Below are 11,686 nucleotides of genomic sequence, written 5' to 3' on the forward strand. Positions count from 1 at the left end.
ATTTGGAAATCCATATTGAGATTTAAGTGCAAAATATCAATTTTGATAATAAATAGGTACAAATATTAGAATTTCAGGATTGTTTAGTTCAAAATGTGCCTGATTTCATTATAGCTACCCTTGTTGGAGTTTGAGCAGAAGGACCCAAACTTTTTTCTCTATATAATGCTATATGAGAAACTAAACTTTGATTATAGAACAAAATAGCTAACTAATATTCCTTTGTGTTAATAATACAGTACAAAACGTTAACAAAGTTTAACACTGTGGTCAATGTAAAATTATTTAGTTGATTGTTCTCTACGATTTCCTTCTCACTTAGCGTTGGCTTGACTTGTTCATGCATTTCCTAAGCATACAGCTGAAATAATATATATGCATCTTTGATGGTCCATAAAAGGTTTTGTTCAAAACACGCGAGGATTACAAGCGTTTTGGTGAAACACGCGTGGATAATCAAGCGTTTCGGTGACGTGTACGATAACGATATAAAAATTAATATAAAACACCTCCGAAATAATTAGTTGATAAAGAAATTATCGCTTATTCTGTGAGATCAAGATAATATGCTGGAAATTATAATAATTTCTCTAACCTTGTTTAGTCAAGTCTTCGTTCGTTTTCAAAACTTCATTGATACGATCAGTTGCCATGTCAACAGTTGCCATTGCCTCCATGATATCAGAGAGCGTCTGATTTGGGTATGTATTCGTCCATTTCAGAAACATCTTGGTGATTACTGTGATTCCAGCCAGACTTCGTGCTTCAAACTTAGTTTGCTGGACCTCTGGTAATGGTAGACCAAGTTCCACAAATAGCCTATCTCACATTGAGACGCGTCAACCAGACGCGAGAGACGACCAAGCTGTTGTGGCGTCGGCCGACGGTTAGATATGGTAGCAATTCCTATTCCTGAAATGTTTTAAAAATATTGCAACAACTTTGTAAGTAATAAGGATGGAAGTGATTACTTTATATCATGTTATAAGAAGCTAAGCTGTGGCCAATATCACGATAAATGAATCAAAACAGGTAAGTGAATCACATGGATCTGAATCATTATCTTTTTATAATAAAATACTTACTCGATGCATTCTCATCCTTGTGTGTATTTCCAGAGACCTTTGAATAATAAAAATAACAATAATAAAAAAAATAATTATTGGTTTCTAACTGTTTATGTACCATAAACATTTCGACCAACGTCTAAATGAAATGATAATCTTGTTATATTATTCTAAAACTATCAGTAATTTCAAGATTATAGAAAATAACTGCTGTTTTGTTTTTTGTCTTTGTCAAAGGTTATGATGATCAGATTGTGATAACAATATGTTTTTAAACGCCAGTAAAAACTAAAACATTTATTTTAGTGTATATTTATATTTACTCATGCCCCTATATAGTCAATGGGAGGGGAGTTGCGTTCAAATTAGCGTAATCGTAATGACGTACAAACGCAGTCAGGTTCGGACTACTTCTAGTTCATGCCTCGATAAGATTTTGCTTTATAAGTTGACGGATTTCAAAATAATAATAATAATAATAAGAGTTGTCAGTATGTGTGTACGGTCATTCGTCTCACCTAAATATACAGAAAATCTGATTGTCAGAGAACAATGCCGTGAGCGTCTAAGCGAACAATAGATAAACAGGTCATGTACAGGTTTCCAGAAAAAAAAAACATTACAGGAAGCCTATCCGAAACAGTATCTTCAGCTTTACCCCCTCTCTTTGCATTCAAACTAAGCCTACGAACACCACGCAAACACTTGTCTATACTCCGTACTCTAAAAAAAGCCATGACTAGAAATGAGTCTATATCGTGTTCGTAGACCTATACATACATGACAAACATTCAACAACTCAACGATCATACCATCAATAGGCTATATCACAGTTACTTTCCACACTTGAAAATCAAATATGGCGGCTCACTCCATTTCGGACCGCATCCCTACCCTGACAACGATACATACCGGTAGTCGTTCCGCGTCGGTTATCTCATTTTCTATTCGAAAAGGACAATATTGATATATGATCAAATTGAAAAAAAAATAAAAATAAATGAAAGCTGTCATTGTTAAATTTTAAATCAAACGGAAGCTATAACATTCAACAATCGGAACTCTATCTACGGCCATCCTGACTACCGTAGTTGTACATGTAGCGCTAACGCGCTACATTGAATATGTCTGTATCCCATACCACCTCTAACGCAATCAAAACTCTGTTCAATCTCTATATTGACATACAGTTAAAATCTTTACCTCTTTAATGTCCCAGAAGATTGCATCACTCTTTGCCAAACGATGTTTTCCATGACAGTCTCCGCCTTTGCATGGTACGCCCCTCTCAGAATTGATGACACCGTACAGATGTACAGGTGTATCGTAAGATCCCACGTAACAGCTGCAATGGAGTTGGTGCGTGAACTGGAAGTGCTTTTGATTGCTCATTTGCAAGGTTTCTGCAACAATCTGCTCGATGGAAGTGCGCACGTGTCGTCCGGAATCCGAGGGAAGGCTGGATTCTATTGTACCGAAGACAGTCAGGGCTATCGTGGATCGCTCTACATGCATGGACAAAATCATTCGGCAAAGGTCATTGACTTCGAAACAACCAAAACCGTTGTAGAGACAAATCGAATTGTCTGATGTTGGTTCGCAAGTTGTTTCTTGCAAATTCATTGCCGGCAGTGTTTCCGGTCTGTACCTCCTCAGAACGTTTGCAAAGATCCGTTGAAATAGTTCATCTGGTATATAGAAACCTTCGAAAACCAAGCATAATGTTTTGGAGACTGGGCAATTTCGTTGGTGGAGAATGGTGATTATATCTTCAATGCCACTGATGTCTTGTAGCTCCATAAGCTTGCTCGGTATGGTGTATGCATCTGTGAATGTCGGTTGTCCTGTCGATGTTTCCGTTAGTGGCAACTTCACTATCAGACCAAATTTTTCCATCAGGGCAAAAAGAATTGATCTAAAAGGAAGGAAAGCTTGGTTCTTCTCTAAACCCAGGAGACCATCGATCATCGTCTGAGTCAGTTCTCCCTTTGTGTTGTACAATGCCAAGTCGCGGGTCAACAGAAGGTCATCCATTGGTAGGAAACATTCTTCCGTGAGGATAATACTAAAGAAGTCTGCCAACCACTGAGGGTCGCAGACAACGTATTCGTACTCTCGGAAATAAATCACAGATCTTGTGCAGTGGAGATATCTGAAAATTACATCATCTGTTTTATTAAGAAAATGTCATGTTATATTACTGCTGTATTCTTAAAACATTGTTCATTTTTTTACCTTGGTATGCTTATGGCGGTTGTATATATACACTAAAATCTAAGGTAATGTTCACAATAGATGTCTATCCACAAAGGAAGTAATTATGTAATATACAAAGTCAGACTACAGGTATGCACACATTTCTTGGCTGAGACACATGAAATAATACCTATGGCAATGGCTTCGTGAATAGGGTTATAAATCATGTTAGATGGAATCGTTCTTATAGTTATGTTGAATTATTTTATTCGAACAAGTTGAATTTATAAAAAAAAAAACCCGTTATGGTAACGATGCCATTGACTGAAACGTTTTGAGTTGGAATGATTCTGATGTCATTGAAAAAAACCCGTCAAAACTATAAATCATTGTAAACCGGGACTTCGTCTTGAGTTAAAAAAAATAGAAATAAAAGAGAAAAAATGATTACTTCATTAACAAGTTAATCATCAGAGATATCTAAAGGTTTTGGTTACTTACTCCAGGGCAAGCATCATCTCATCTTCATCCTTTAAAGGAGCAATCGATGATTTGTTCATTTCTATCACCTCTGCCAATGTGAGTATCTTCGTTCCCTTTTCTCTTTTCTTGAATATGTCCAGCTCTAACTTTAACCATGTTGTTGGCAGTGGTCTCTCCCACTGATCTTGGTGCTCTGCTGACTGTATAATTAAGTCTCGGAGTTTTTCTAGATCGGCTCCATAATTACCGAGGCTGTTATCGACTGTGCAGAATCTGACAAAACGACCCGAAAGTTCCGGGAACTTCGAGATGCTCCGTTGTATTGCTTCTATCTGTTTGATGTAGTCCTATATAAATTATTAATAAATAAATAATAAATAGATCTCCCCGACAAAATATACCAACCTCAATGTTTTTATCGGTGTTTTTGTTATCGTCGGATGTTCACAGATCTCTTCAATTTCATAATCAATGTATCACTTTAATGACGATATTATAGATTAAGACAAGATAAATATGTTATTATCCTATTAATGGGAAAATGCACTTATGTTTGAGCTTTGAGTATTTCCATATCGGAAAGCGGAATTCATTATAATTTTTATAATTTCCGTAACTTGAACGGAATATAATCATAGTCTTTTCTTTAAACATACCTTTGTTGTTCTCTTTAACTCATCAAGAAACGTGCCAACAAAAATGATGGGCGGAACATGGGGTTTCGATTTTGGAGCATTCAATTCAACTGAGGAAAATGTTCCAATTAGACGAATCCATTTCTTTAGTCGAACTGTAAAATATTCATCGTACAATGTCATTTTTAAACAAGAATATCTAATCAAATATCGGTATAATATAATCACTATAAATGCATATAGATTGAAACACCAGTATTTACTGACAGAGATATATTTTCAAACTATCTACACATATTTGCTTATTTAAAAAAAGTAACCTTCAATATTTCAGCATTGTGTAGTTAGGGAATCGATGTAAAGGGACTATAGGTAAAGTTTATATGAAAGAAATCTAAAGCTATTAATTAAGGAAAATAAACTGTTCACCAGTCTCCAATTTGTCTCTCAGGAAATCGGTGAGTCTGAAGACCAGAAGATAAACGCCGTGTGACGACACGAATACACTATGTGACGCCTGGAAAGCTGAGTGTCCTCCCATATCCCACAGGGATAAATAAGCGCTGTCAGGGTTTGACGATTCTGAAGCGGACAATACTGCTTCTGCCTCATCTACATGCCGTACAAGGTCACGTGGTCCGGACGATGAGCCTCCAAGTACATCTATAACATACATTATATAAAACACCATGATTCTAACTTTCTGCTCCATCATATCTTCCAAATAATAAAGAGTTTTAAAACGGAAGGGTAGAATCTCCGTCACTTCCTTTATTTCGATAATACTCACGGAGACTAGTTATACAGAAAAAAATACGACATAATCAAAAAGCGATTACAAGAAAAAAAACCTTTCCTCACACATTCCATAAATGATCCTAGAGCTGTTCAAATTAACCTCGACCTTCAATGGAGATGTTTTCCCATTAGTCCGTATACTGAGACAGGAACAAGAAAACCACATAGCAATCTAGCTGTGAAGTTTTAGATCAATATTTGTATTCAAGAAATAACCACTAAACACATTGACCTGTATGGACTAAGTGTGACTAACTGTAATCCGTGAATGTTTCCCGTCAATACTTTCTTATCAATCATTAACCATGCATCACAAGTCAATAAGGGATAAAATGAAAGAACTAGTCTAAGAGTATAATACGGATTTCTGCCAAAGCACAAAAAGCTGTTATTATTTCAGTAATACGTTATCATGATATTAGAATTGTATTTATTATGCATGTATGTCATTATATGAAAGTAATTTGTATACACGGACAAAATTATACCATATAAACATCTTGTAAGTGTAATGTGACATCATCCGAATGCGTCTGTCAATTTATAGTTAAAGTTTGTTTCCGTTATTTCTCAGAAAGTACTGAAGAGATCATTTTCAAACTTTACATGTTGGTTTGCCGCAAATCATAGCCATGTATAAAATGGAAACCAGTAACCCACATGTGTAGATGGATTTTCATCCTGAAATTATGGAAAAGTATATAACGGAAATGAAATGTACTAGATTTTTTCCTGTAAAACCAATTTTCATGATAAAATAAATTAGTGTTTTTTAGTGATAAGAAGAACGTATTTCAGTTTGAGCGGCTAAAGGAGGTATTATTGCATATTTGACCATATGACCTTTGACCTCTAACTTTGACCTCACCGCATGGTCAACAAAATTGACAACATCATTTTTTTCCGAAGGAGGATGACCTACTGAACATTTTGGTATATGGTGTCAAACTTCACCAGAAGTGCCCACGGAACCCCCAAAACCCGACATAAGCCATCGGACTAATAGGTATTATATGCAGCAAAATGAGCCCCCTACGCACACTTTTCATAATGACAAACTTGTATCAATAACATGATCAAAAGAGGTGTTAATCTCACATGCAACTACATAACAGATCGACATTACTTGTTTGCTGCTGAGATCTCATTGTTGCTCCCAATCGGTTTTGCATTACGTCAGTTGGTGAGTGATTATCATCATGGTTCCAAATTTTATCTTTCAGATCGACAGTGAACCAGGAAGGATGGATGCTGGCTCCCACAGTCGGATGTCTTGCATTGATGTCAACATATTCCTTCTTGAGGCGACGGCAAAGTGTAGTTTTACCTGCGCCGTCACGGCCGGTAAGAACGACACGTATGTGTCGATAACGTTCTGTACGTCCTTTAAACAGTCCCAAATATTGATCGAAGTTGTCTGCAAAATGCATTTACGTAACGTAAGCGATAAATCAAACTGTAAGCAAATTAGTAACTTATTCCCTTATTTCAGACGACGGCAACCCAATGATATTCCATAATGTTTCCATTGTAACCGCTTTTGAAGCATGTGATGTGTCAGATCGCAGTTATCCAACTTCTACGCCAAAAAACTAAATTTGAAAATTAGTAATACAAAACTGTGTATGTAAAGTGACCTGGTTAAAACAAAAATCAACATTTTGGCAATGCATGTACATCTGCACGGGGTTCTCAATATTGCTGCCAAGTACCATTGAAATTGGTGTAGTAGTTTTTCCAGAATATTCCCTTACTCCGCTAATGATAATAGACTATCTATAAGTTTCGTAGTCTTTCCTCGCCTAGCCTTGCCATACGACCATGTCATAAATTTTGTAATACACACGTATAATAGCACTTATGCGACGCGACAGGTAAAAATGACGTCATTGACGAAAATGTCTTGAACGAGTCTAATTTCATCACCCTTGCATATAAATGAAATATAACGTGTTGTCTATAATTTCAGATGAAGTACTACTTGAAGTTATGCGATACAATGAATTGCACCACCGCGGAAACGCACTGCCTTCCTTTCGATCGTTCTGCTGATCGCCACGTTCTTTTGAAGTAACCGTGAAAAAAGTAAAAGTAACGTATTGTTTGTGGTTTTAGTTGAAATCACTCCCCGTGCATTTTGATTGGTCGTTTAACTGGTGTCGGGGAAGGTATTCGACAGCAGCAGAGCCACGTATATATTCTTTAATAAAATAAATTGACACACAATCAGATATACTTAAATACTACATTGAATTTTCTGCTCATAAGCATCTTTACTGTATTTTCTGCATTGAAAAAAGTTGTGTGTTGTTAATTCAAATAATATCAATACGAACACTGACCACATGCTTACCAGACATTCCTGTACATGTACAGAAACTACATGTGTACATGTATACCATAGACTCCGATCATCAATATTCCAGGAATGTATCCTTCAAAAACAGGGGACCAAAACGCTAGGCCATATCATATGTCCATTTTTTATTGAATTTGCTGGATACGAGCCTCACTATTTTTATATTTGCAAAAATGAGTTAATGCTAGCTTTGCGACAAACTTTCATATCGAAATATTACTGTATAAATCCATTTTTTATTTCACAAAAAAATATAGGGATGTACCTTCTATGTAATTTTCAATTATCTCTGTAAACAATTTTTGGTTGATTTATTAAAATTTATTAAAATTATCAGTTAAATGTACATTGCACGTAACATGCATGCCATGTATGCACATACATGTGACTACATGTATGTACATGTGATTGCATTGATAAATGAATACCAGCATATTTATTCGGATAATGTGATCATGCAGCATCAGTCAAGATTTTATACATTTTTGTTTATTCTTTCTTCACTTTTTTTTTACCTTCTGTAACACATGGTAACAAACTTCGAAATTTTGAATCTTGGAGTATCGATGATGTAGGCGCCCATACTCCAATGCATTCTTATAATTTCCTTGATAATTTTAGAATTAATACTGATTATAGTGTATCAAATCAGAATTAAATTCCTACCCTGAATATGCCATCGATAATCACTAATTATGTGATTTCGCCAAAATATCTTTGTGAGTATTACTCAATGACACATATACGTCGAGCATTACGCCCCTGACAGTTTTCTAAAAATAGATCTTGTTGATACATATATAACCTATGGATATCCATAAATGAAGTTGAAATATACAAGTAATACATACATTTTAATTACTATTTCCGCGGTAAAATTTATTTGTTTGTTTTCCGAAACAAGGCTGGGTTTACTAAAATATACAAACAACTGGATTTGTGTTGAAAATATCACGCAATTTTCATATATGGAAAATTGACTTGCATTCGCGGTTTTTTATTTCAAGATGGCGGAAATTCATAGTAGTGAACATTGCAATAACACGTCACGGTACATGTATGAGCCTCGGTAAGCCTCGGGTTTTACATTTTGTGACCCTCAGGTAGAATATCCATCTCCTTCATATACAGTTACATGTATACACATATTAAAGAGTTTTAAAATATGTGATATCAAGGACGTAGTCTCAATTATAAATCCTTGGTGAAATATATATCCATAATTCGATATTTGAATATGCATAGTCATATGTTAACTTTGCCGAGGTATTAAAATATCGAATTGTACTTGTACGGTACATGAATGTACATGCAAGCGATTTTGACTTTTAAAATGTTACAATATGCACGTGAGCCTGATGAAATCCAATGTAAATCAAAAGGCACCATGATTTGCAATTATAAGTGGGAGTGGCTTTCAATTCTCGACAGAATGTCGGTGATGAGGTGAAAGTTACCTGTGATATGGTTTATGACCACATCCAAGAAACTTTCGGAATGGTGTTACAATCTCCAACCGCGTCACTTCATTCGAAACGAACCCTTTCTCTTTCCGCCTTGGTGCAATCCATTATAAAGGCGCGTTGTATATCAAATTATTACTCTCGTTTATTACAGTTCATTACTCAGCTATATAAGACCTACTATGCATTCATTAAAGTACTCCGAGTTATATATGGTTAAAAAATATGTTATGTTTCTTTCAGCTAGATCTTAGTGAAAGAAAAAAAATCTCCTTAAACATGTATTAGCAAATTCCTGCTTTTGATTAGAACACTGTATCCTTGTATACGACAATTTTTTTCGATTGTTTCTTTTACTTTAAATTCTTTCATCGTTTAACTCTTCGAGGAAAAAAATATCACATGGGCTTTGTTTGATAAATAATCATATCGAGTTAAACCCGTTCATGATACTGATAGAAACCCGTTGTAGAATTGGCGATTACTGAATGTAAGAAACAATTTACAAATACCGAACCTATCACCATTATTCTCACATTCTTATATTGGCAATGTGTTTTGTACGTATGGAAGGATTCGAATGGAAAGGAACAAATACCTATACTGGTATAATCAAGGAGAAGAACATTATAAAATTAGTAGTTTTTAATGATGAGACATATATCTACATTTACTTACGGTCTGTTGACAGAGACAGTCACTGTTTCATATACATGTATCTTTTTGTAATTGGTTAACAATATTTATTTCTTATTGATCAATACTGATCAGCCATCCCCTAGTCACGTATGTTAATAGTTGATATGATTATGTATACTAAAGTCGCAGATTTGAAACCAATGGTAAAAGTGACATCGTGGTAATTTTGCATTTTAAATGACATCGTAGTTTAAAATAAAAAAAATTAAATGTGACTGTTTCCATGTTCACACAATCTCAATTGAGCATTTTAGTCTAAAAATTCATGGAATGCTACGTTTGTTTCAGATATAATTTCTGATGAAGGTTGAAGTACTGGGTACTGTGACCTGTCAACATATGTCTACTGTGATTTATGTATACACTGCTAAGAATAGCTCTCATAACATTAATATATTGGTGGTATCTATTTCCTGTAGACAGCACTCGAATCAAACTAAAACTACTTGAGTCACTCTTACAATAAAGGGCATATGTTTTCAGGTGAAATACAATTTCATAAACGTTATTATCTCTATTAAAAGTGCTACTAGGTTGCGGTTTATGTATCATACGGCAATCCACCTCGGACATGGGTATATATCACATGTTGTGCTTTCTTGATCATATATCTTCACAATTACGCATTTCAATGATGTCAACTGAAATCAAACGACACCGTGGATTTTGTCAATATTTAAAAAATTTCATTTTCCATAAGTATGGTAGAACAATAGTTTTATCTAACAGTTTACTTCATGCTTATGTAACCAAACTAACGTTCCTCAAACGCTAGGCTTTGCTTTTATCAGTAATAATCTGGTTCTAATGACAATTGGAGTAGTTGGTATCACTGTGGCCTACCTAGAGATGTCTACTCTGATTTATGTGTACACTGCCAAGAATAATGCATTCGCCATTTTAATGAATTGCTGATATATATTCCCTGCTGACCACTCTCAAATCGGCATTAGTTGATTAAAATAAAGTACTGATATAACTACTTGATTCACTCGTACAATGAAATATAAATCTTTTCATGTGAAATAAATCATCTTAAAAGTAATGTTCTCTATTGAAAATGCTACGGAATGCCTAGACGAAGGTTTATGTGTCATATACAATTCTAACTCCATGTCAGCGGTGGCAATAGAAATCGTCAACAGCAACGTGGAATTTCCCAATATTTGTATAGTTTTTATATGGGATTTAGAACAATAGCTTTATCTAACATTTTGCATCATGGTTATGCAGCAAAATTAACTTCATTATGTGATCTCTGTAGATATATTTCAGGTTTTGAAATATAAATAAATGAATACAGTGACATTGATATTAACATAATGATTGTGGAGGAAGATGTAAAATTACATTAATATGTTATAACAGTGAAAGATACTAATATTTACTTACCGACTGAGATGGCCGCATCAGATGGATATGGAAAAAAAAAACAAAATATACCATCTTCATCATTGAAATCATATTCAAATATTACCAAACCGATCGTCAAAATTATTGCAACGGAATTTCCTATTCATTACTACATTTACAACTAGCATTGCAAAACTATTATTTACAATGAATGATAATAATAAGATCATTGGTTGTTTCGTGTTTGATAATTTTTAAATGAAAATAATTTATATACAACAACTCTTTCTATATCTTTTGGGAACATACATTAAGTATATGATTTATATATATTTCAACAACTTGGTCATCTTCAATTATCATAACGGTACTAATAAAACGTAAACTTTTGATTTACATGTATATATATTTCTTACAGATCAATACATATCAGCTTTCCGCTTGTCACGTTTGTTGCATGAGATAAACAAATTATTTATATCATTATTTATATTTTATGCACAAACTCCGATATGAAACAAATGTTTAAATTGACTATATGATAGTTTTGCATTTTAAGATGACATTGTAGAGTGAAATGCAAATATCATTGTGTCGGTTTCGAAGTTCACACATATTTCAAAGAGGCAATTT

At 34.5% G+C, this 11,686-nt stretch overlaps 1 protein-coding gene across 1 annotated transcript; it reads right to left on the reverse strand.

Annotated features, from left to right (window-relative positions):
- Positions 1-578: 578 nt before the first annotated feature.
- Positions 579-11,309, reverse strand: LOC138336842 (uncharacterized). Its single transcript, XM_069286435.1, has 8 exons — positions 11,093-11,309; positions 6,306-6,596; positions 4,811-5,044; positions 4,403-4,536; positions 3,765-4,093; positions 2,271-3,219; positions 1,086-1,122; positions 579-912 (listed from the first exon to the last, which is right to left on the reverse strand). Exons 2-8 carry the CDS (start codon positions 6,349-6,351, stop codon positions 737-739), a joined length of 1,905 nt encoding a protein of 634 aa, XP_069142536.1. The 5' UTR covers positions 6,352-6,596; positions 11,093-11,309; the 3' UTR covers positions 579-736.
- Between the last annotated feature and the right edge of the window lie 377 nt (positions 11,310-11,686).

The sequence above is a fragment of the Argopecten irradians genome, chromosome 12 (assembly GCF_041381155.1).
Source record: "Argopecten irradians isolate NY chromosome 12, Ai_NY, whole genome shotgun sequence".
NCBI classification, from domain to species: Eukaryota; Metazoa; Mollusca; class Bivalvia; order Pectinida; family Pectinidae; genus Argopecten; species Argopecten irradians.